The sequence below is a fragment of the Bubalus bubalis genome, chromosome 10 (genome assembly GCF_019923935.1).
Source record: "Bubalus bubalis isolate 160015118507 breed Murrah chromosome 10, NDDB_SH_1, whole genome shotgun sequence".
NCBI lineage: Eukaryota > Metazoa > Chordata > Mammalia > Artiodactyla > Bovidae > Bubalus > Bubalus bubalis.
Window position 1 is genome coordinate 43,921,890 of NC_059166.1, and position 27,069 is coordinate 43,948,958.

At 45.3% G+C, this 27,069-nt stretch overlaps 1 protein-coding gene across 7 annotated transcripts in view; it reads right to left on the minus strand.

Moving 5' to 3' along the window:
* BACH2 (BTB domain and CNC homolog 2) overlaps positions 1-27,069 on the minus strand; it is a 391,493-nt gene that overhangs the window by 17,734 nt on the left and 346,690 nt on the right. For all 7 annotated transcript variants that reach the window (XM_044924298.2, XM_006055353.4, XM_044924299.2 and 4 more), the window contains one exon: positions 4,361-5,959. In XM_044924298.2, the coding sequence (XP_044780233.2) occupies positions 4,361-5,959 (1,599 nt within the window). The remainder of the gene's footprint in view (positions 1-4,360; positions 5,960-27,069) is intronic.

The following is a 27,069-nucleotide window of genomic DNA, read 5'->3' on the forward strand; positions in this document are numbered from 1 at the left end:
ATAAAATTTAAACTTTTTTAAATGGAAAAAGATACTATAGAAATAGACTAGGAGAAATAAAAATTTAAAAAAATAACAAAGAATTCAAGAAACTTAATGATAAAGGTCATGGTTCTGAAATGACTTGACAATTATCAAACATAATCTGTAATTATTTTTCAAGATTTGTGCTTGTGCTCAATTGCTCAGTCATGTCCAACTCTTTGCAACCCTATGGACTGTAGCCCAGCAGGCTCCTCTGTCCGTGGGATTTTCAAGGCAAGAATACTGGCTAGGTTGCCATTTCCTTCTCCAGGGCATCTTCCTACCCAGGAATCAAACCTGCTGCTGCTGCTAAGTCACTTCAGTTGTGTCTGACTCTGTGCAACCCCAGAGATGGTAGGCTACCAGGCTCCTCTCTGTCCCTGGGATTGAACCTGAGTCTCCTGCAAATCGCCATATACATGAACAATTTTTATTTCATGATAAACAAAGACCAAAAATTTAGTTTAAAAAAACAGACTAGGAGAAGATATAAGCAAAGCAACATGTACAAGAAAGGATTAATATTCTTAAATTAAGGATTCTGTAAACTCATTGAAGTCAAACACCACGCACACACACACAAATGGACAAATGGCAAGTCCAAGAAAGAGAATACAAATGATGAATACATGTAAGAAAAATATCAACCGCATTAGAAGTCATCATGTTTTGTCTATCAGATTGGCAAATGTAAAAGGGCTGGTGACCACTACTACTGGCAGGAACAGGGGGCAACGGGCACGCTCCTAAGTTTTGCTGGAGGCTGTGTGAATTGCTACAACCTTTTGACATTTACTATTTAACAAATGAGTATAACCTTTAACCCACTTATGGAACTTGAACTCACAAAAATAAAAGCACCATCACTAAATAAATATGTTCACAAGAATGTTTATTGCAGCAATGTTTGTAAGAGGGAAATACAGGAAACGGTAATGTCTGTTGAGGTGGTCACTGAGTCAGCTATGATGTATAGGAACCGAGGATATTCAAGAAGCTTGTGTTAACCCTACACAATTGACCTAGAGGCATGTACACAGCAGACAGCTCTGTGCAAAAAGCAAGCTGCTTAGTAAGTAAATGTGTGTTGTGCTGTGCTTAGTTACTCAGTCGTGTCCAGCTCTTTGCAACCTCATGGTTTGTAGCCCACCAGGTTCCTCTAAAGGCTATTAAAGTAAACCCAAACCCATAGACATGTGAATATATTTATATATTATTGTAGGCACAGAGAAAGCCTGATAAATTTGGTACATTATGGGCTTGGTATGTTCTGCTTGATTATTTTTAAAAAGGAACTTCAAAAAGATGGTTGTTGATAAAGGACAATATGGTGCTTATTTAAACTTTTCTCAAAGCTGGGGAATACCTAGGATGAGAAGTCAACGTTGATGAGATGGGAGGGTAAAGAGAGTATAACTTGAAATCAGAATACTCTGTTCACTTGGAAAAGAAGTCACCTGGAACCTTACATGAGAGCAGACCAGGGCAGAATCAGCCCAAGAGATACTGGCTTCTGAATCATTTATGATTCACTTTGTGAAGAGTTTGCCTTCAGTGTTATTGCTGGAGACCACGCTTCCACTGGGGTCCAAGAAACTCCCCAAAGCAAATAATTAGCTCAAAGAGGAACAGTCATGCTCAGTCCCTGAGACAGTTCTTAGAAAACCTAATCTCTTCTACTTTAGGAAAATGAAAAGGTCAAATTGGGAAAACTTTAACTTTACTATAACAATTCTACCCAAAATGTACTACTGAGAGGGGCTAAATGTGACTCCTGAAATGGCACAGAAATTTGGAAAATTCCTTTTGAGACTGTTTAGCAATGTAAAGAATAGATTCATTTTTTTTAAGTGAAAATAAAAATATTTTTGAAAATAGTGTATATTTTTTGAGGGGAGACTAGTCCTGTTTATGACTACTGTGTAGGCTGAATAATTCCTCCATTTCACTGATTCATTTAAAACTGAAAAGTTCTAGGGACTTCTCTGATGGTCCAGTGGTTAGGAATCCACCTTCTGATGCAGGGAAATTGGGTTCGATTCCTGGTTGGCGAATCAAATCCCACATGCCTCAGGGCAGCTGAGCCTGTGCGCCCCAACCAGAGAGAAGTTCGTCCACTGCAATGATGAAGATCCCACATGCCACATCTAAGACTCAGTGAAGACAAAACAACACAAACCCTGCAAAGTTCTAAGGCAGACAAGTGATAAAGCCTCAACACAGGAAAGATGCCTGTGCCCTTGTTGGTGGCATTCAGTTTCAAGAATTGACTTCAAGTTCTCTTTTGGGATGTAAGAGAGATAAAAGGAGACTTTTCTGAAACTGACAGGTCCTTGGACATATGCAGCTGTCATGCACATACACCCTTTTTAGTTAATGGTGGGGCTCCTCTTAAGAGAGAGACAAAAAGAAAGAAAGAAAGACTGAGAGACATTTGTCTTTTTCACGAGATATGTATCCTTAGAGAAATCATTATGCCAATGGACTCAGTGACCCGGCTTCTGAATCAGGAACGCTTATGAATAATTTCAGGGGAAAAAAAAGAAAACCTCCTAAAAGTTGTGATCAGAGAGAAAGAAATGAGTGAAGAGAGAGAGAGAACACAAACTTTAACTGTTCTCACCAAACCTCCACCTTCTCAGGTGGCGGACCCAGATGTGACTCTGGCTTGGGACACTGAGCCCAACCCTCCATTCCAAACCCTAGGGGATACAGTGTACTCAGTTTCCCATTCAAATTTCCTTTTTATTGTCTCTTAGCTAAACTAAATCCTTTCAGTATATTTCTCTTTCCATTTCTGCTAGATAGTAACGGAGGGGTGGGGACCAGGCTAGGTAGAAAGCGAGGAAGTGACCACAGGGCATGTCTGTAGTTGGTACAGGGAGCTTTGGAAGCTGTTTGCAAAACATGCCCAATCGAAACCCTTCATGTGCTTCTTGCCAACCTCACAGAGGGCTGAATAAACTGCACGTGGCTCTGTGAAAAGCCAGCTCACCCCGTGTGGCATTTCTGCTGTCTGGTTGGGTTAACGTCCCTGCTTTACTAGAGGCTAATATCCAGGCAGCGCAGACATGGAGGAAGTGCACTGGCCTAATGAGAATCATGCTTCATTTCTGCCTGTGTTTTTCGGAGATGCAGTTCTCAGGAGGGGCTTTGGCACTGGGCTTGCTCTGAGACACAGGTGGCAGGTCTCACGTGGGGTCCCTGGCAGTCACTACCAGATCGTGACACAGACACCCTCAGCTCTTTCTGGGGGCTTCTCGTGTTACAAGGGAAGGGGGATCACCTGCGGTGTCCATTCTTTTCTTTCCTTGGCCACATGAGTCTTGCTCACGATGTGGCTGGCGTTGCACCTGCTTCCTCTCCCAGCAGTGGGAAGATACGGATGGAGCCTTTGGGAATTTTTACCTAGAAAGCACTTCACTTTTAGTGTGGACAAAAACTGCTACTCAACCCCACTGCTCCTTAAAATGACTCTCACTGTTTGTGGGGCCCTTGGGCAATGACCCATGATACGGTTAGGTGCGACCGACAAAGGTGCTTCCTCAGTGATACTGGGGCCAGGATGGATGGTGAGCTGTCCATCACCTGCATTCACAATGGACAAGGGATGACTCCAGGGTCCCTGTTGACAAGGAAACTTAAAGGTGCTGGGAAAACATGGGCTTACTGTGAATCTCTCCAGTTTCAGTCAATTCTGAAAGCAATTTTATATTTTTCTTCTCACTGAAGAAGCGAGGGGCAAGGATGACGGTGACAGGTATGGCATTCTTTCAAAGCAGACAGGGCTGGGGGGGTGGGGGGGTGGGATCTGGAGTACCTGCACACGCTTTCAGGCATCAGACTTTTTTCCCACTAAGCTCCATCAAATTTCAAGTGCTGTCTGGGGCAAACTGGTTAATTCTGAATCACCTCGTAGGATTCTGCCTCTGTGGATGAGGGGGATGGGGCGGGTGTGTGGTTTAGTCCCTCAGTTGTGTCTAACTGTGACACCACGGACTGTGGCCTGCCACAGGACTTGGCCTGCCAAGCTCCTCTGCCCATGGGCTTTCCCATGGCAAGAATACTGGAGTGGGTTGCCATTTCCTTCTCCAGGGGAAGATCTTCACCACACAGGGTTCGAACCCAGGTCTCTTGAACTGCAGGCCGTCTCCTGCATTGCAGGCAGATTCTTTACAGACTGAGCCGCCAGGGGAGGATGGGGGAGGCGGTCCCTTAACTGCTTTAATCTTGGCAAACAAGAACAATCTGGCGGGGTGGGGGGGGGGGGGTCAGGGAGAGTCCAGATAAAGGACTGAGGGTGGATCACATGCTTGAATTTATGCGGGTTCCCTACCTCCTGGCCCCTGTCCTGCACAGGACACGACTCACTGTCTGCTTCCGAGAACGATCCGGATTCGTCGCTGGAGTTGGTTCCGTAAGACTGCTCACATTTAATCTGGGGTCGGACTTGGTTGTACATTCCGTCTCCCATCAGGCCTGGTTCCTGATGTTCTGTGGCAAGGAATCGGGCTCCCTGGGAACAGGGCGAGGAGGAGAACTCGCAGAGAGGGAGGCTGCAGGGCGAGCCCCCACTCCCATCCTCTGCGTAGGAGTAGGAGGAGCACGAGCTGGAAGTCCTTGTCCTGGTCTCCAACGGGGGCGAGCGAGGGCACACTTTGATTGGCACCGGGCAGCTAGTGTTGGGCCGCATCCTTCCTGGCAAGTGGTCCGCCATCAGCCCACCGTGAGGGTAGGCCTGTGAGCTGGGGAGGGACTGGCCGGCCCCCACCCACAGGCCCTTTGGCACCGGCTCGGAGAGGTCTTTGTCCAGAGCGCTTACCCCAGAATACGAGTGCACCGCGGTGCTCACTTGGTCACAGGCGCTGGAGGAGAAGATGACGCTTCTCCGGTCCAGCTCTCCTTCCTGTTTACAGAGAGCCTCCAAGCCAGGCCCCTTGAGGGGCGACCCCATGGTGAAGCTGGACGTGTCCTTCTGGCCCATGTGGGGCTGTCCGTAATTCCCCGGGAAAGGGGCGTAGTCAGTTTTAAGGTCACCCTGAGTGATCCCCTTGTCAAAAGGGCACGCTGAACTCCTGGCAAAGTGCTGCTGAGAGGTACCGGGCAAGCCGGACGACTCCACACTTTTTGTTATGCTGAACAGAGACCTTAAGCAGGACGGGGAGGGCGCGCCCCTGGACCTCTCCAGGCAGGCGGCCCCGGCAGGGGGCGCGGGGACGGGAGCGGGGGCGGGGCTGGGCTGTTTCCGGTCCATTTCCACGTCGCCCGCTCGGTCTTTGACGTCAGGCTCATCTCCGGACAGGCAGAGCGTGATGCTCTCTTCTTCGTTCTCTTCGCTGGGCGGCTCGCTTTTAATCTGCCCCACGGCAAGCCCCGGTTTGAGGCTGGTGCCAGAGTGATCTTCACTGAATGTGCTTGCAAAACCTGAGGTACTGTGTGATGATGCGTTATAGACATTCTTGGTACATGCAAGCTGGTATTTCTTGTATCTGGGGTACTGCGTTAACGCGTCCTTGGCCGAGCTCTCCTTGGTGTCCGCGGGCACGTCGGACTCGGGCAACAAAACTTCTTCCTTCTCTGCCACTGGGATGGTAGTGGCCTCAAAGCTGATGGGGTCTGGAAGCATCTGGTCCCTAGGGCAAGCCATCTTGGTCGTATCCGAATCCATGGTCTCCTCCTCTTCGTCGTCCTCCTCTCCCGCGCTGTCCTCGGGGTCCTCGTGCGGGCGCTGGCACGCAGCATCCTTCCGGCACACAAAGAGGCCATCCTCGCTGTTCAGGAGCTGGGTCTGCAGGAAGCTGAAGCAGGAGTCCTCCAGGTTGTGCATGCGCAGGAACTCGGCACAGCGGATGACCTCGCGGATGTTTTCTCTGCTGAGTAACAGCTTGGCGGTGTAGGCGAACTGCAACAGTGGCCCAAACCCCCTGGCCGTGACCTGCAAAACAAACAGGGAAATCGCCAACCGTTACCGTCAGCACTGCTATTGTCCCGAATCTCTCAACTGAAGCAAGATAACCAGACAGCGCTAATGTCCCAGGATAAAGACTGCAAAGGAGCAGTTAATCTCGTCCTGGGTCAGCAATGATTCGGCTCCCAATAATTAGGGCCTGTCTCGTGCACGCCACTGCTCTACTCATCACGATACACAGAACTGAAAATCACCAGGGTCAAGTGGCTAAACAAGATGACAACGGGTTCAGTGTTTACACTAATGAAATATCCTGGCAAAAATGCACGGTAACAATGGGACGCCTATTAATTTCCCTCCCCATCCATCCTGTTGAGAGCCATTGTACACCAGGAGTGCTGTGATGCTTCTTACAGCTCGCTCGAGCCAAAGAAAGCGTTATAATTTTCTTGTCAACTGCAAAACCGGCAATATGGCCCTGTTAAAAACCGGAAAGTCCACGGGGCTTTGAAAATAGTTTTTTGCTCACTTACAAAGTTAAAAAGAGACATTAAAAGCAACTCCTATTTTTTTGCTCACTCATCATGATTTCTAGTTGAGATTTGCCAGCCATCATGTCATATCCCATCTTAACAATGATACCAGAGATGACAGTCCTTAGCAGTGTTCTCAACAAGAAATTAACTCTTGGCCCATAAAACGGGGGTGGGGGGGGGGCGGGCGTGGAGGGTGTTACAAAACTAAACAAACTGGCTGTCATTCAAATGGTTGAAGCTGCTGAATGGCACTGGACATGGGCAATTCTTTCCCTAATTATAAGCAGCAGCCCTGCCACACAGCTGTCTTCTTTCCTGGTAAATCTTCAGGGGCTGAGCCTACTGTCCTGTGCTGCTCATCCATTTCATTTTACACAGATTGGGAATGTGCTATTTATGCACAGCGTGTGTACATGGGCATGCGTGCATGCACACAAACACGCAGAATGACTTAGTTAGAAATACGTTGCCTAAGGCCAGTTGTTTTTTCAGATGGAAATGGATGAAACCTCCTGGTGGTCAGGGCAGGCTTCCTTGTGTGTGTCTGTGTTCAGTCGCTCAGTTGTGTCCGACTCTTTGCCCTTACCCTATACACAAACCCATGCATCCTCTTAAGTTCTTGCAAGCACTGCTGACCCCATAAGGAAGGGAAGGGAGGCACATTCATGAATCACATGTACAAAACAAATGAAAGCAGTGGTCATGGGGTCCTTGCTGGAAGCTATAGTAGCAGTGATTAAAAAAATCTCTGCTAGGGGAATAAATGTGGAGCAAGATAAACCAGCAGGCTTGGTAGATGACTGCCACAGGAACAGAATTCAGCACAGCACACAGAGCCCAGACTCTTGTGAGGACCTGAAACTGTTGTTCAAAATTCAGCTCAGACATCGCTCCTCTGGGAACCCTCTGCAGACCTCCTAGAGATCGAATGACAGCATCCTCTGAGTCTCCATGGCCGGAGTGAGGAAATACTTGGTCTTCCCCAAGGCAGCACTGATTTTATAGCATTGCACCTTGTCTTTTTAAAATTTATTTGGCCACACCAGGTCTTAGTTGTGGCATATGGGCTCTTTAGTTTCAGCATGTGGGATCACATGCATGATCCCATGGGATCCCATGCATCCCTCTGCACCGGGAGCTCGGAGTCTCAGTCACTGGACCACCAGGGACCACCAGGGAAGTCCCTATATCACTGCATTCTAAGGAAATGCCTAGTAAGGTAAATTTCTTAGATACAGAGATGACTGGAATTTTAATTGTTAATATTTTTCAAATACTTTCAATAAAAACCTACCACAAAAACACATGATTGCAAGACCCACATTATAGTTCTACAAAGGCAATCACTGCCATCTCCCTTTTATTGTACTTAATTGTGTCTTTCTACCAGTGGACAACAAAGTTTCTTCAAAGCAGGGGCTTTTTCATTTCTGTTTGTGACCCTGAATCTAACTAGGGTCTCTAAATATCTGATAAAAGCTGGTATATTACTGAGTATGTCAGAAGTTCAACTGAGCCCCTAACATAAAACTACAGTGTCGAGACAGTGACAACACAGTTTGTTTGGTAAGTTTGGTCTTAGATTACTTTTGGAGAAAGGCATTGTGTCAACCCACAAACTACACCAATTAACTAATCAACAGTGGGCAGGGGTTCTTATTTGCTGTGTCCTCTAGTACCTGTGGGCTTCCCTGTGGCTCAGCTGGTAAAGAATCTGCCTGCAAAGTGGGAGACCTGGGTTCGATCCTTGGGTTGGGAAGATCCCTTGGAGAAGGGAAAGGCTACCTACTCCAGTATTCTGGCCTGTAGAATTCCGTGGACTGTATAGTCCATGGTATCACAAACAGTCGGACACGACTGAGTGACTTTCACTTACTCACTCACCCCTAGTACCCATATCGAAAGGGAGCACATCTGACCACGTTTGTTCTAAGTTGACATGGCAACAGATTCAGCAGATGTCTGTTTTATGTACTTTTCTCCCAGGAACCTTTAAAAGGGGGTGTAAGATAAGGAAGTGCATATTGATAAGTAACTAAAGAAGGTTGCCGAGAATGTCACAGGACCCATTTTTTCATTGTAACGTGGCTCCACCACAAAGAGAAAGTGGCAGAATCAAGACAGATTTGATTCCTTCATCAGGAAGCATCCTCTGCTCCACCCCAAGGCAATCTGCTAGTTGCAGAGTAGATAATACACATCTTGAGTTTTGGCAGATGCACTCATTATATGGGAAATCTGGGAAACTCATCTCAATGCTATGTATTTATTTTTTCATACAGCGCTCCTTACACTCTCATCCCCATTTTTTTTTTTTTAATCTTGATGTGGTCTCAGTAAGCCACACCACTGCCCCCATTATGACTGCGTTAAAGAAAATTCCTGAAGAAGCTAAGAGACATCCATGGGTATCACTAGATAAGTCCTGGGAGCCACCACCTGCCTCAGGGCAGCAAGGAGCTGCAGGAAGCTCCACTTAGGGCCAGGCTGTTGCTTAAATGTAGGAGTGGGGCCAAGGATGCCAATAAGCACAGTCTCCACATCCCAAATCAGTTCACCAATCCTTTTGGGTTCAGGAGACATGACGAGCTTGGAATGATGGTCACATGCTCACAAACAAGTCAAGAATAAAAACAGGGTTGTAAACTGTCATTCAAGACCAGGTCAGAGGAAATGGTGTCCTCACCATGAAATCTTAAGCAACCATAATTAGCTCTTCCCTCCCATGAGGTTAAATCATGTTTTGTTACATTCAATTCTGCTACATTTTGTTCAGCTTCTGTGTGCAGGGTTTTGTCTAGTGAATCAATTATTATTCACCAAGCTCCTGTTACTGCCTAGCACCATTCTAGCTGGTTTTCCTAAAGTACTGCAAGGCAGGCAGGATTGCCATGCTTTTTGTAGCCAAGGAAACTGAGAAGCAAGGAGATGAAGGAATGCGTCCAAGGTCATCATAGAGCTCGTAAGTGGAGAGCTGGGATTCCAACCAGTGCTATGAGGCATGGTTAAGTCTAAGACTCAGCACTGTCCTTAATAAACTCATGATTTAGCTTTGAGGAAGAGATATATGAACAATAAGTTAATTTTAAGTAACCATGTTAACACTGAGAGGGCTGAGCGTCCAGCGGCTAAGATTCTCAGCTTCCCAATGCAGGGGGCCTAGATTCAATCCCTGGTCAGGGAACTAGTTTCCACATGCTACAACTTAAGAGTTCGCATGCTGCAACTAAAGATCCAGCATGCCGCAACTGACCCATTGTAGCCAAAAACAAAGACAAAAAAACAAAAAAACAAAAAAAGAATGGAAGCACTGTCACAAGATGACATGATGAGTTGTCAGCTGAGAAATCCTGACCAATTCAGAAGAGGAGATGGCTGAGGTCCGTATGGTCCCTTGAACACATGTAAGCAGGACACCTGGAGTGCACTGAATTGCCTCCACTGGGGTCGGATCTGGGCTTCCCAGGTGGTGCTAGAGGTAAAGAACCCTCCTGCCAATGTGGGAGGCATGAGACCTGGGTTCCATACCTGGGTTAGGAAGATGCCCTGGAGCAGGGTATAGCAACCCACTCCAGGATTCTTGCCTGGAGAATCCCATGGACAGAGGAGCCTAGTGGGCTACAGTCCATAGGGTCACACAGAGTTGGACATGACAGAAGCAACTTCGCATGCATACATGCACACACAGGTCTGATCTGGGTCAAGCATTGCTTTGATACAATGGGTACCTTCTGAACTGCAACACCCATCCCTCCCAGGAACCCATCTCTGGTGTTAAAACAGGCAGAGGCTTTCTCAGTATTGGTTTATCCCCCACCTTGAGTAGCTTGCACTGTCTTTCCACTTTCAGGAATCATTTCACCTCACATTGTCCTCAGAAAACAAATATCCAGGTACCGATGACAAATATCCAGGTACCAATGTGAAGCTGGATGTTTATGAAACTGGGCCACAAGCCTGCACTTTTATTTACATTCTGTTTGTAACAAATAAGGCTCTGATAATGGGGAAAATAAGATGGGGGGTAGGAGGTGGAGAATCACACACAAAACTAATGACCCATAAAAATGTTATTTAAAAAGGTAATGATCACCAAGTTACAATGGAATGAAGTAATGAGAAATAGCAAGCCAGTCCAGCTCACTGGTGTTAATGGAGCTGTGCTCCACTGCTCTAAGGGAAGCAGACACATCTAGGCTCAAAATTACTGTCAGGAATGGTCTAAAGGAATGACGAACAAGCGCAAAATACAGTATTAGGGGCGCCTGGGATAGCAGTCTCGCATTATGCAAGTAATATTTAGGTTGGATCATTTTTTTAAATTTTTTTTTTTTTTTGGCCGTGCCTCGAGGCATGTGGGGTCCCAGTTCCCCATCCAGGGCTGGAACCCATGTCGCTTTCAGTGGAAGTGCAGAGTGTTTATCACTGGACTGCCAGGGAAGTCCCCCTTGGCTGCTGGATCGTTTTGAAGAGTATTTTTTTCATCATATAGTATGCAATATGCATTGTGCTACAGATGAGACTGGCTCACACACTGGGCACAATGGGACCAAGGTCCACGAGAGGTCAGCAAATAACCTCGCCTTGCTCTCTGGTTGCTCCCAAGGAGGCTGTGACCTCAGTCAACAGCACACACGAGGCAAGTGGCACTGACCTTTGGGTTCTGGGTCTGAAAGAAACAAGGTCAGACCACTAGACTTGTGCCCTGTGGTGTGCATCCATGTGCCATTCATGGGTTGAAAATGTAACCCACTGAAGCTATGAGCCTCCACCCTTTGTTCCCCCAGGGTTCTGATGTACGATCTCTGCTGGAGAAGAAAGAAAGAAGTGATGAAAACGTAGGGAGCAGAGGGCACGCTTAGGGGCTGTTAGCAGGACTGGGGGGTTTATTCTCTGAGAATGTGCCCCGTGTGCTGCTGGACAGAGCTGGTGAAAGGAAACTTCTCAACAATTTCATTGCTCTGGACTATTATAGGGATCAGGCAGTTAGGCTGCAGGCATAAATTGAAAATAGGGTTTGGGAATTTTTATGAGACATGACCAGCATTCCATACTCGAGCCATGTGATAAAGGTCTCCTCTGATGGTTCTTTCAGTTTTCTTTTTAATTTTTAAAGTTTAAAAAAAAAATTCTGGCTGCACTCTATAGCATGTGTGATCTTAGTTCCCCAATGAGGGATCAAACTCTAGCCCCCTGCATTGGAAGGCAGAGGCCCAACCACTGGACCACCAAGGATGTCCCTCCTCAGCTGCTGCTGGCAGTATACATTCATGGTTGCAGCACTGAGCCCATCTGCCCAAGGTTGATCAGATGGTCAGGAGATCTGGGGACTGCGCCCCAGGAGAGGGGTGGCACGTACCCAAGGTTCCATAATCCCAGCCTCACAAAACATGGACTCTTTTATCTTCAGCAACATTACATCCCAGTGAAGCTAGATCTCTCCTCCACTCCCGGAACGGGGAAGAGAAGGTAGCAAAGCTTTGCCAATCGGTTTTTGAAAACACTGACTTGGGTTGTATTTGCACAGCAAGGCACTTGTCAAATAAAGAGAACAACACTGATGACAACTCACTCCTCCCTTCCACCCCCGCACCACGCTGCATCCCCTTCTGCAGGCTGAAGACTGATTTAGAGATGAAGCATCGCTTCTAATCTTAATTTTCTAAAATTAATATCCATATTATCACATGTGTCTCCCTAAAGCAGCATGCTATACAAGCATACTACATTCAGGATGTGTTTGTTAAATTAACCTCACTATTTCAACAGAACTTCTGGTTATTTTAATATTAATTTTAGTTAACGATAGAGCCAGAGAAATCAATGTTTCCATGCCTAAAGTAACAATACAAAAACTAAAGCACGTTGATTTATATCTACAAGTATATAATTTCATATGGTGGGGTTTTTTTGAAAATCTATTAGTGAATGTAGTTTACAAGCATGAAATTAAGCGTCTTTTCTCTCCTGTGCAGGCTTGAATTGGGGTTTCCAGGCACAATATAAAGTTCCTCTCCTGTCTGTAAATCTGTCCCTGAGACTCTATGTGATCATTTAACTACTGACTGTTTTTTGTCTACTCATTCATTCGTTCATTCGCTGCCCACAGAGTGGGCACTGACTATGCACTGTATGGCATCTGAGGGTACCAGCTGTCTTTCATCCAAGCCCCAGTTCTACAATGTACCAGGTAACTTGAACTGCTTAGTTAATTGTTATATGCTTCAGTTTCTCCAACTGTAAGACCAACAGTGCCTGCCTTGTAGCAAAACCTATGGAACAGCTTCTAGCAGGAATTATTATTGCTGTTATTACAAAAATGATAATATATAGTCTCCTTCTCCAAAAAGCTAACATTTCACTGACCAGAGACAGATGTTCAGTACAAATGTCTAGAATGTAATATAAGTATGTAACAGTTATTTGCAGCTTGCTAAGGCAGGACCAAGCTAGGGGGAGTAATTGCTAAGGGTGTCTGCATAGCCTTCCTAGAAGAGATGACCTTTTGAACGCTAAGCTGAAGTTCATCACAATAAGAAAGGCCTGGCTCATTCTTCAAATGCCATTTTCTCAGTCAGCCTTTCTTGGGCCTCTAATCACACCTGTCCTTCCAGCCCAGGACTGGCTATCAGACTTGCAGGGCCGAGTGCAAAGTGGAAGCGTGGTCTTATTGTTTGGAAGTTGAGAACTTCAAGATGATGGATGACATGGTGGGACTTCCTTGGAGGTTCAGTGGTTAAGATTCCACACTCCCAATGCAGGGGGCCTGGGTTTGATCCTTGGTCAGGGACCTAGATTCAGCATGTCACAACTTTCATGCCACAACTAAAGATCCCACATGTGGCAATGAAGATTCCACACATGGCAGTGAAGAGCCTGCATCATACAGCTAAGATCCAAATTTAAAAAAATCTGAAAAGGTGATGACAAGGTCCTTCTGAGCATGGGGCCCTAGGCAATGACATAGGTCAGAAGCCCATGTCTGGCCTTATAAACACACACTTGCTGTCTATGCCCGGTTGTTGAAATGGTGATCTCAGAGGGGTGATGTTATCTGAGGGTAGAGCCAGTGAAATCCATCTGAGTGAACTCCAAGGGTTTAGGGGCACAGTTACTGGGATCAGCAGTGTAGGTCAAGTGACTCTCGGGGTTATGGGTATCTTGGACTGAAATACAGTCAGCCCATGAAGAAACTTTTTGATTGGTGAAAAAAGAAAAGAAGATCATGTAGGTTAAGTGGACAGAGCCCTGCTTGAGTCTCCATGATAGAGTCATGATCCCACACTTGAGTCAGTTCACAGATCCAGATTCTCTAAAACGAATTCCCAGGAACTCTCGAGGAAGAATCCTATAATCATCCATGCTGCTGCTATGATTTCTTCTGCAAGGGTCTGCAGAAATGTATCGAATACATCTTGTAGTTTTCCTAAATAATGAACGAATACAAGCTTTTTTAATTTCAAAAACTTTGACAAAAAATTATTCAGAAACTGTCTATATCAGAACCAAATCTATCTATATATCCATCCCTACCTATCTATGAACTGAAGTAGTTGTACTACTTTAAGAGTTTTTTTTGATATGGACCATTTTTAAAGTCTTTATTGAATTTATTATAATATTGCTTCTGTTTTACGTTTTTGGTTTTTTTGGCCATGAGGCATGTGGGATCTTGGCTTCCTGATCAGGGATCAAACCTGCACTGCTTGCTTGCATTGGAAGGCAAAGTCTTAACCACAGGACTGCGGGGAAGTCCCAGTAGTATTACTTCAATACAAACGTAACAGGACCATCTCCATAGTTCTGACCAAACTACTAACTTTGACTTCTATCACTTAATTTTAGTCTGATATTATAAACTCATATGCTGATTATTTCCTATTGTCTTTCAGACTCACATCCACTCTTGTTTTGCTTTTTCCTTACTTGTATTGAGAAGCAATTGAAATACATCCCTGTATAAGTTTGAGGTGTACAGTGTGATGGTTGGATGGACATATACTGTGAAATTATGACCACAGTAGGTTCAGCTAACATCATCCTGTGCTTCCCTGGTGGCTAAGATGGTAACTAATCTGCCTCCATTGCAGGAGCCCTGGGTTTGATCCCTGGGTGAGGAAGAGCCCCTGGAGAAAGGGATGGCTACCCACTCCAGTATTCTTGCCTGGAGAATTCCGTGGACAGAGGAGTCTGGTAGGCTGCTGTCTGTGGGTCACAAAGAGTCGGACATGACAAAGCAACTAACACATCATCTTCTCATATAAGACCCAAGAAAAAGAAAAAAAAATTCTCCTTATGATGAGAATTTCTAGGATTTACTCTCTTAGCAACTCTCCTATGTATCACAATCATGCCCATTCTCTTTATGTTTCCTTCTCTAATGCTGAAGCTAGATTAGTTTTTAAACTTTTTCTTTCAGGTTTGTTTTTAAACCAGGCTCCTTCGTCAGGTGACTTATTCTGCCCATAGGGGGCACTGTGGGAGATGAGAGGTAGGAGGAAGGCAGTTGCGGTTCCTGTTCATTCTTGTTTTCTTTCCTTCCCTGGTGGGGTGTCTGGAAGTGGTGGGCTCCTCCCTGATGCAGCCCCTCCTCCATGCTCAGAGGCCACTTTTATCCCTCCAGCCCTGGGAGTGGGAGCCGCGACCTGCCGTCATTAATCACTGGCTTGAGTCTCCTTCCACTTCATGTTCTTTCAGTTTTCCAACACCTGTTTAACCAATTCCCTGTCTTACACCCCCTCTGTTTGAAACACCTGGCATGGTTTCTGTTTCCCTGACTCAATCCTCATCCATTTTACAGACAAGGAAGCCAAATGAGGTGAAGCCCAGAAAGGTGAAGGGATTTTCCCCAAAGTCACATGGCTGGTCAGCCAGGGCTTCAATAAAGCCTTCTGAATGCAGAGTTCAACTCTCCTGCTCCTTTCATTAAAAAAAAAATTTTTTTTTAAATATTATACTGGAGTATAGTTAACAATATTGAGAGAGTTTCAGGTGGACAGCAAAGGGACTCAGCTATACATATATATGTATCCATTCTCCCCAAAGTCTCCTCCCAGTCAGGCTGCACATAATACTGAGTAGAGTTCCATGTGCTATACAGTTGGTCCCTGTTGGTTATCCATTTTAAATATCTTCCTGCTCCTTTCATACTGGCTGTTGTTTCTCTGAAGTGAACCAGAAAAGAAATGACATTTCACATGGACACACAGGATTGCAGGTTTTATTACATTCTCTCAAACAGTCCCAACCAGTCCATCCTGAAGGAGATCAGCCCTGGGATTTCTTTGGAAGGAATGATGCTAAAGCTCAAACTCCAGTACTTTGGCCACCTCATGCGAAGAGTTGACTCATTGGAAAAGACTCTGATGCTGGGAGGGATTGGGGGCAGGAGGAGAAGGGGACGACAGAGGATGAGATGGCTGGATGGCATCACTGACTCGATGGACGTGAGTCTGAGTGAACTCCAGGAGTTGGTGATGGACAGGGAGGCCTGGCGTGCTGCGATTCAGGGGGTTGCAAAGGGTCGGACACGACTGAGCAACTGAACTGAACTGAACTGAAAACAGTCACTTTTCTACAGCTCTATCCAAAGGAGTCTGGCCAACTGGATGTGGTACTTCCCCAGTAGGAAGAAGGGTGAATCTCACATCTGGTTCTATCGTCATTTATATTATTCGGATCCAGTGCCTAGATTTCTCCTGAAGAAGGACGCTAACTGCTAAGTCCCTTCCTTGCCTGATGAAACCTGGTAAATCAAGGGAGCTCTTCTATCACATAGGAATTTGATAAACCAGCAAGCTCAGCTCAGCTTCAGTTCTTGGCATCTGGAAGGCATCAGAGCAGAAATGCCTTTCTGGTGGGGGGCCATGTTATCCCAAAGCTTTGTTCCAGATGGGAAAGGCAGCCTGGTAAGGCTCATGTCTAGGGGGCATGTCACGTGACCCCTGCCTGTGTCCATTGACTCCAAATTATCTTGGGGCTACCTAAACAGTTGAAACTGCCCCTGAGGTATCTGGGTGAAGAGAACAGGGAAGGAAATGCAAACATTCATCATCGTCTTTCCTGGAAACTGGCAACGCTTTGGCCCTGCAGAACCTTCACTTCACCTGGGTGGTTTTACCTACTCATCTCACTCCTTCACGTGTGGCCTTAATTATTTTCTCCTGCAGTTACCTGATAGTTATGTTTCCCAGCTAAATGATGGGCAAGAGTCACAGGTGATTCAAATAGAAGGCACTGTACTCATATTTACTCTAAAAGCATACAATGAAAACAGAAAGTCTCTCTTCTGAAAGATTATATAATGAAGCTCACGGAGTAATTCTTAAAAATTCAATTTCAGTATAACTGTAGATCTTAAAATAGGTATAAAGTAGTAGTAACTTTTTACGTTTTTCAGTGTAAAATGAAAGTGAAAAGCATCCTACTCACTGGTAAACAAGTAGTAAAACCTGCATTGAGGTTTACAGTTTCATTTGAAAAACCACCTCCAACAGAAAATTATTTTTTAGGAGATTTAAAAAATTACCTAATTTCCATTTGAATGACCCCCTCCCCTCTTTCAGGAAACCAGTGATTTTCACAGACTAGAATTTTCTTGAGTCAAGGTTTGGTTTTACCTCCTAGACCCCTCTAGTCATTTCAAACCAACCATCAACCATTTGATGTTCAACCAGATAACACAAAACAGTTTTTAAAGCTTCTAGTCTTGAGAAGTTCAGTTTCTCATCAGAGCCTTCTAATGGTTCTTCCTGCGCTCAGTCTTGTCCAACTCTGCGACCCCATGACTGTAGCCTGCCAGGCTCCTCTGTCCATGAAATTTTCCAGGCATGAATGCTGGGGCAGGTTGCCATTTCCTACAGGGGAATCTTCCAGATCTAGGGACTGAATCCGCATCTCTTGAGTCTCCTGCATTGGCAGGCACATTCCTTACCACTAGCGCCACCTGGGCTTTTCCTATTAAGCCAAAATTCCCATCCCTGAGCAACTTCACTTTCACTTTTCACTTTCATGCATTGGAGGAGGAAATGACAACCCACTCCAGTGTTGCCTGGAGAATCCCAGGGACGGCGGAGCCTGGTGGGCTGCCGTCTATGGGCTCGCATAGAGTCAGACATGACTGAAGCGACTTAGCAGCAGCAACCCATCCCTGAAACCTAACCAGTTACCAGCCCCTCTCCCCACCTCACTGCCCTCCTCTGAAACATCTTGAGCTTGACTACATCTCCAGCAAGATACCTGGACTGAGTAGATGCTCCAGTCACTAGAACAGAGGACAGAACTATCACCTCCCTCCGTCTAGAGTCTATTTTTGATGAATGCGAAGGTTTATTTCACTGCCACTTATTACTTATGCTGCTACCAATTACCATCTCTGAGCTGCTGCTTTTTTTTTCCCCTTAGCATTTGCTACCGATAAGCCACATGTCCATCTTAATCGTACAAAACTGGTTTCTTAACCCAAGTGTACACCCGTGTCAATTTTAAGAAACTGTTCTTATTATATAAATTGTTCTCCAGGAAAACTTTTTAAGATTCACTTTCTTCCTTTTTAAAAAACCTGTAATGCCATAGCTTCACCTCCAGATTTCCAATGTTTTCCTGGGCCCCACAGTTTCTCAAAGATTTTGACCTTAACAAGTTGTGCCATCATTATGACTATGTCTCTTGCCTGTCCTTTGGGAGACTTCATCCAGACTGGGAGCTTAGGTGTTTTCTTCTACCTGGGGTTTCCATTTCTTTCTCCAAGTTTTTCCTCAGTTTTCCATCTACTGAACATTCTCTATGACACACAATATAAAGGTAATTCAGGGCTCTCTGTCATCCTCAATACTAACGGTCAGCCCCAAGAAGTAGCTGTTGGTCTCCTTATCTTTTTGCTCCACACAGGACAATACATTTCTTTTATCTCTCCCTCTTTGAAAGGTTTCCACTCATTTTGAGCTTGGGTTTTCTTGATACTGTTTTTGCAGGTCTTGTATACCTTTTCATGGGCTTCCCAGGTGGCGCTAGTGGTAAAGAACCCATATGCCAATGCAGGAGATTTAAGAGATATGTGTTCGATCCCTGGATTGGAAAGATCCCCTGGAAGAGGAAACAGCAACCCACTCCAGTATTCCTGGCTGGAGAACCCCATGGACAGAGGAGCCCAGCAGGCTACAGTCCACAGCGTCACAGAGAGTCGGGCACAACTGAAGTGACTTGGCATGCATACCTATTCAGAGTTGCTCATATTTTCCTACCGTTCAAAAAAATCTGAGCAAAACAGAGAACTGCTGGCACAATTACCATCCTTTGTAGAAAAAAATAAAGAAGGTCCTCATCTGAACTTTGTTTTGGACATTCATAGCCATCCTGAGTCATCTTTCCCTGCATAGGCGTAATTTCTACATTTCTCTGATTTTAAAAAAGAATTTCAAAAGGTCGTGAACCCCAAACCAGAAAACTTCTAAAGGAAAACAAGGCAGAAATTTCACGACACCAGATTTGGCGATAATTTCCTGGATATGACACCACCACAGGCAACAGAAGCAAACAGAAGCAAATGGGACTACATCAAATTTAAAAACTTTTGCACGGGAAAAGACACAACAGAAGGACATCTCTGGTGGTCCAGTGGTTAAGAAAATGGCTTGCAATGTGTGGGACGTGGGTTTGATCCCTGGTTGGGGAACTAAGATCCCACGTGCTACAGAGCAACTCAGCCCCTATGCCACAACTAGAGAGTCTGTGCAATGCAACCAACAAGTTCACATGATTCAGTAAAATCCTACAGGCTGCAACTAAGACCTGACGTGGCCAAATAATACATAATCTTAAAAAGACACAACAGAGTGCAAATGCAACTTATGGAATGAGAGAAGAGATCTGTGAATCGTATATTTAGTAAGGGGTTAATATCAATAATATAAGGAACTCCTATAACTCAACATCAAAAATCAAATAATTTGGTTTTTTTCAAAAGGCAAAGGACTCAAATAGGTATTTTTCCAAAGGAGACAGACCAATTGCCAACAAGCATATGAAAGATGCTCAGAGTCACTGATCATGAAAGAAATGCAAGTCAAAACCACAATAAGAGATCACCTCTGACACATTAGGATAGCTGCTATCAAAAAAGGACTATTTTTAAAGTAAGATGTTTACTGGACATTAGTATAGGATACTTAAAAATGGTTAAAATGGTAAATTCATGTTGTGCTTTTTTAAATCAAAATAAAAACAGGTCTTGAAATAATTATGGACTGTGCAAAATCTCCTCTTTGTCATGTTCTCTAACATGATACGGTTTCTTCTAAGGATTCTCTTGTGTATACTCTTGTCAGTTCCTTTTAGTTAGTCAGTGTTAGGACCAAAGTAGCAATTCTAGTCTTGAACTGTCTATCCTCTAAAGGTGAAACCACCAATAGGGCAAATCAATAACCGCTCAGGTATTCTGTTAGTTGAAGAGAATTCTGAGAGCTACTTATATAGTTGAAGTTCTGTATCATGCGTCTCCTTTGCCCTAATTTTGTAAATGGGAACTGAAACCTGGAGTCCGTAATTGCTCCGACTATATAATCCGTAAGGAGGTCCTCCTACACTGTCAATTTCGTTTCTCTCCTATTTCCTCCTAGTTTGCCTTAGAAGGCTCCTGCCCTCGGGTTTCTCAACTTGCTTACAGTTTCTGGATGCATGCTGCTGCTCTGCTTTTCTGCCCAGCTGGTCACACTTTTCATTTGAATAAAGAATTTCTTCTCATGGCCATATCTCCATGTCATGCCCTTTTGCTCGCGCAGTTTACTTGAGCTATCTAAGAAATTCTATTTATCACTCTGGCAATAATCTCCAGCTCAATTTCTTAATTACTCCTGCTTCACCCAAATAAGCATTGCTTCTGTCTTCCACTTCTCCTTGGTTTATCAAGTGATTCACCAAATACTCTGCACTTTCCTATCAATGTCAAACCCACTTGCAATAATCAGTGTCATGAGATTAGCAGGATATTTGTCCCTCCCCCCACCCCCCCACTTTCAGTTTAAAGCATGAACCTTATGCACTGGAGGTCCTCAATAACTATTCGCTGGACTGAATTGAACTAACCCTAGTAAGGCCGCAAGGAGACAACCTGAGTCCTCCTTTCACATGACAATCCATCACACAGTTGAAGACATCTGTCACGCCTGGTTAAAGTGAAGTTGCTCAGTCGTGTCCAACTCTTTGCGACCCCATGGGCTGTAGCCTATCAGGCTCCTCCATCCATGGGAGGATTTTCCAGGCAAGAGTGCTGGAGTGGATTGCCATTTCCTTCTGCAGGGGATCTTCCCGATCCAGGAATCGAACCTGGGTCTCCTGCATTGCAGGCAGACGCTTTACCGTCTGAGCCACCAGGGAAGCTCATGCCTGGTTAGGGAATTTTTATTTTTTTCTTTCAAGAACTGAAGTCATATTCTCCATCTGAAATAAAAACTGAAGAACTGGCAGATCACACGTCTTTTATGGAAAATGTCATTTTCTTCTTGACCTCTGGAAGCAAGTGGGTTTACATTCCACTAACACCCCATTCGCCATGAGGGCTCAGTGCCACCAAGGGAGAATCACTGTCTTTGGTGGGGAAAATAATCTAACCCTGACAACCTGGGCAAGTGCTGCCAATCTTTCATTTGCAAAATAGGAATAAATAAATAGGGGCATGCTGAATAAATTCAGATAATACATCTAAAAGGCTTTTGAGACAAACACTAAAAATTCTAAAAAGATGTGTATCATCTTTTCAAACAGAGCTTTTCCATTTACAATGGAAGTGGGTGTTACTGTGGCTTACGGAAGGAACAAAGCTACAGGTTTTGCCTTACAAGCATGGTTTAGATGACAGCAGTATCTCCACTGTCTTTAGTTTCCTCCATCTAAGTCCTTTACTATCCACCTTAAAACAGAAGCCAAGACATGCTGACTGGGCTATCCAAGGCGGTACAGTAAGCCAGGGTAAACGCATATATGGGAACCAGACGTTTTGCCAAAGAGACCGTGTATTCCTGATTTCTCTTCCCTCCTCCTGTTTCCACAACGGGCTTTGCCAATGGGGAAGAGTCAATGCTGATGCGATGCAAGCGCCATCTGTGCTCTGCGAGGACTTAAACAGCGGCCATCAACCTTCCGTGTGTGAGCTGGACCATGGCTGCCCTGGAGTTAAAGGACTAGCAGATGGAACACACAGCTCTGCAGTAATCAAGGTTGCAGAAATCAGTTTGACACAATATCCATACTCCTAGATCGGTGCATGAACTCAAATTGATGTCACTCAGCTACTCCCCCAGCTAGTTCTCACCTTATCTCTATGTGATTCCCATCATCAAAGGAGGGAATGAAGAGGGAGTCCAACCATCAGTGTGGCCAAGGCTGCCATTTTTGCCTGGATCTACTGGGCTCTTGCCCTGCAGCCTTCAACAGCCTCCCGTGGGAACTAGGGCACCAGGCTTGCAAATGACAGCCACGGTACTGGATGTAAGCCTCCTATGAGAAGGGCAGTATGTCCAGGATAGAGACCATGGAGCATGAAGGCAGGGGCCTCTTCTGACTTTTTTTTTTTTGGCCATTGCACTTGGCATGGGATCTTAATTCCCCAACCAGGGATGGAACCTGTGCCCCTGCATTCGGTATGTAGAGTCTTAACCACGGCACCACCAGGGGGAGTCCCCTAGGGGCCTATTTTGGACAGTAGAGTCATCTCTGGTAGCACTGCTGCTGAAGCAGGTGAGGCAGAAATTTCCACCAATGACTGGCAGGCTGTGTCCAGTTTCTGTGGGGCTGAAACACACTTTTCATGCTAACTCAGGGGATGGTGAGAAAAGGAAATAAGCCACAGGTGCATCCAGAATGCCCCTTGGAGGCTGTTCTGGGCCACCTACTTTGAATGTGGCTTGGAACTGTAATGAAAGACCTCTTTATTTAGAGCTCCTAACCAGGGAGACAACTTTTTCTACTCTAAAGGAAGATACCTCTCGAGTCCTGAAAACAAACTTTTGGTTTCTGAGAGACACCAAATCTCAAGAATAACAGCTGTTTGGGGTGAATCAATGTATTTCAGAATATACCTTTAAGGATGTGAGTTCAGGCACCTACAATACTTGGTTGGGGGTGTTCCAGTATTTTGATGGAATGTTAGTCATCAAAGCTGGAAATCAGACTACAATGGAAAACAAGCCCTCCAGTTTCCTTGCTCTATGAGAGCAGGAAATATTTGGCTCCTGGGAGTGAGGACCCTAGAGCTCATCCACAGTGGATGATAAGCAGCCTTCCAGTTCAGCGGAGTTTTGAAAACCTCAGCCATGCTAGCAGGTGTCTGGATGGCCCCATCATTTATTTAACAAGTGTCGGCAAGGCCAGGGCTTAAGAACCTCTGGGTAAGGTCATCTTTGTGGTAAAAATTCTGAGACTCAAAGCAAAAGGGAAAACTAATACCACTTCTCCTGTCCTCTCTGCTGATACCACCTCTCCCTCTCCTGCACCTTGATGATCTTTCTGGATCCTCCATTCCAGGGAGGCCGAAGAGTCTTTGGGTAAATGTTCCTGACATGGACCATGTTTCCAGTAGCGATGACCTGCTTTAGAGAGCAAACTGTATGCTCTTCCATCTGACCTTCCGGATTCCCCCCAAACAACTCCCCTTTCAATCTCATCTCCAGTTATCCTCTTGAGCCTGACCACCAGCCTTTCTCTGGCCTTCTAGCATTTGCTCAAGCTGTGCTCACTGCCTGAGTCCTTTCTTCACTTTGCTTTACTGATGCCAATTGTACCTGTGAAATCTATGGAGGACAGGGGGCAGGGTGTCCTTCAGTATGGAATGCAAGGCCAGGGGAAACCGCTGTGAAGGAGGTGGCAATTAAATTGGATGCCCACCCCCTCACACACACTCTGGACAAGAGCTGCTGCCCACAGACCCCCAGCTCAGGCATACAATCACATGAGTACATGAGTGCTGTTTTACATTGCTATCTGAATGTTATGCCTTTAAAATTTTTTTAATTTTATTAATAATGTGCTAATTTTTGCTCTACATAAAAGTGATTCAATTATACATGTGTATATACATATTATTTTTCATATTATTTTCCATTCTGGTTTATCACAGGATACTGAATATAGTTCCCTTTGCTATACAGTAGGACCTTGCTGTTTATCCATTCTATATATAATAGTCTGCATCTGCTAATCCCAAACTCCCAGTCCTTCTTTCTCTGACCTCCCTCTCCCTTGGCAACTACAAGTCTGTTCTCTATGTCTGTGAGTCTGCTTCTGTTTCATAGATAAGTTCATTTGTGTCATATTTTAGATTCCACATATAGGTGATATCATATGGTATTTGTCTTTCTTTTTCTGACTTGCTTCACTTAGTATGATAATCTTTAGCTCCATCCAAATTGCTGCAAAAGTGTCATGCTTGTCTCGATGAGAAATTCCTGAAGGTCTGTTTTTATGGGTCATCTACATGTATTCTAATAAAACCTCAAAAACATCTGCATTGTAAAGAAGAGTTTGTGGTTTCTTTTCAGAAGCCAATAATATCACACATTTTAAAGGAATTCACAAAAGGCCACATTTTCACCTCAGTTAGATGATACAGTATTCACAAAAGGTTAAATGATAGGAAATTAGTAGGTCACAGAGTACTACTGGGGTCATGAGGATTTTTGTAGACATCCTAGGTATCTTGTATCAACAATAATCAATCCAAAAATATTTACTTGAGCATCTGCTATGTTGGGTGCTGAGGTAAACAGAAGCAAAACAGACAGTCTTACCCTGGAGGAACTCATGATGTATTATCCATAGTTGGGGAGTATAATTATATGTTAAACTATACATTGTTGAGACTCCTGGAGTGACAGAAAGTACGAGAAGAAGGATGGGTCTGATGGGCTGTGTGATAGCACTGAGCTTGAATGAGAGCAGGCTGGAGAACAGAAGAGCACACAACCCACGCCCTCCAAATACTGTGATCGTGACCACAGCAGACGTCAGAAATAGCCTCATGGCCATCTAGAAAAAAAAATCTTCCATAAGCATCTTGTATTTAACACCTTTGTCTGCCAGAGAGAAACCAGGGCCCTCCACCCCATCTGCATGAAACTTCAACTGGCCCTCATAAAAGGGATGCCAAGGTAGAAACAGAAACGATCTGTCAAGAAAGGCTGATGGTGCATAGAAAGCCACAGAGCACAACAGATGGGGCTTCGGGGGGCACCTGTATACCATCGCTGTAGGAACTGCAGGAGCTGGAAGCTCGTTTGAACGAGGAGGCTGGGAGAGTTACATGGACGAGCAAAACTGCTTCTTTCTTAGGATGCTAAGTGAGAATCAGGATTTTACATCTGGGGGATGGGAGGGAGCTTCTATATCAACTTGAGAAAAAGCAAAGTCAAAATCCTCTTTTACCTACTAAAGTAGGAAAAACGACATAGTGGGGAAGATATTTCAGAAAGTCAAACAGGAAAAAAAAAAGAATATAAGAGATAAAATGATGAAATGTCTAAGAAGCAACTGCCATAAGCCAAAGAAGCTGGGCAGGGTCAGAGTTCACAGGCAGCCCCAGGGGACCCTGCGTGCATGGAGGCCCTGTGAAGTCCGTCCCCCTTGAGGGTGTGTGGTCCTGCCAGCTCTGGGGTGGGGACTTGAACTGCCCTGTTCCCAGCTGTGCCCCTGGAGCCAAGCACTGCCCCGGCCAGCTGCACAGACCGTTCGACATCCTTGCTCTTAGTGGGAAGAGAATCCAGTTCGCTCCTCACCACGGTCACAGAGCAGACACCAAACACTTCCTCTGGCATATGGAAGGAACGGAATGTCAAAGGGGGTTTTTATTCCACCTGACCAGATAATTAGGTAATTAGCACCGTTAACGCGCAGGGCACAGAACGTGTATATGTGTATCTCTAGGGAGGCACGTTTTTCAAAAATGTACCATCAAGTGCTTTTTATGACACTTTTTTTTTTTTTTTTCTGGACAAGCATTTCATTTCTCAAAAAGGATGCTGGGCACGTTTCCTGTCCATGCCAGTATGGCCCCTTTTCACTTCATCAAGCTGGACCGCAAACAACGAAGATGCTGCTTCTGATCCCCCACGGATCTTACAACAAGCCCTGCGGTGCTGGCTGGCTCCTTTCTCCCCTCCAGGCACCCCTACCCTGGTTGGGGGACACATTTCAGGAACGCTGTCTTGCTGAAAAATTAAAAAGACCAGGAGAGGGAGCACAAGGACACAAGAGGTGTATAGATCTGGGCCTCAGGGCAAGTCAGAGAAAGAGAACGAGGCGAGGAGAAGCCAGTTGCCTCAACAAACAGATGTGGAATCTGAATGGTGTACTTCTCAGGGAGGAGAGAACGGGAATTTGGGATCTGTTATTTGTTCACCACACCGGAAACATTTTCCGCTGATCCTAACGAAAAAACCTAAAAGGCCACTTCATTTGTTCTTTGTTCATCCTGGATGATAACATTACTTTATCAACTGCTATTATCTGTTGTTGTGGGGTCCACCACTAAGTCTGTACGTGCACAGGGAGGATTCATTCTGATTAGGCTTCTCTCCTGCATGCTGAATTTCCTTTAGCTCTGAGAGGAAAAGTGAAATAAATAAGAGACTTAATGCACTTTACTTGTATAGTGTTAATAACACTTTGGGCTTTCCTGGTGGCTCAGTCAGTAAGCAGTCTGCCTGCAATGTGGGAGATCTGGGTTTAATCCCTGGGTTGGGAAGATCCCCTGGAGAAGGAAATGGCAACCCACTCCAGTATTCTTGCCTGGAGAAATCCATGGACAGAGAAGCCATGGACAGTGGGCTATACAGTCCATGGAGTCGCAAAAGAGTTGGACACAACTGAATGATTAACACTTCCCTTTCACTTTTCAATAACACCGTAGAGCCGGTACCTTCCCCGGGTCATGTTAGTTTACCTTCTCCACTTAGTGACATGGGAGCACCTGCGTCAGCCTGGCGAGGGTTCCGCCTCACCTGGAGACCAGTGGGTCCCAGTTCCACCGCAGTCCTTAGTCTGAGGAGATGTCTGAGCTGAGGAGTGTGATACTTGGGACAAGATAATAAGATCAGGTGTTCTCCCTCTGGGGCTTTACGCTGTGGGATTCTGGCTGGTGACCACCTTGACAACGTAGGGCACAGACCCCTCTGTTCCTTTACCTAAGGCATACTGCCCACCTCCCATGGTTCCACAGAGTCTCAGGTGTTGGGGGGATAAAACAGTGAATAAGGAAGGAAGGGTCCTGGTCTGAGAGATTCTAGGTGGATGGGGCAGAGACAGGTCAGCAGCCTGATAATAAATAAGAGCTGGAATGGAGAGGAGAGCCTTTATGCTCTACCAGCATACCCAGGGGCTGGTAGAAGGGCGTCTGGTTCTGAGGAAGTGACACCCAGGCTGAAGCCTGGGTGAGGATCAGCTGGGTACTGGAAGGGAACTGGTGGATCCTGCAAAGACACAGGAGAGAACCCAGTGCACCATGAGGGGTGGCAGGAATACAGCTATGGTGGGATGCTGGGGTGTGGGGGTGTGGACAAATGAGGGGGACCATGAGGAGGTAGAGCTGGCGATGAGTGAGGACCCAAATCAAGA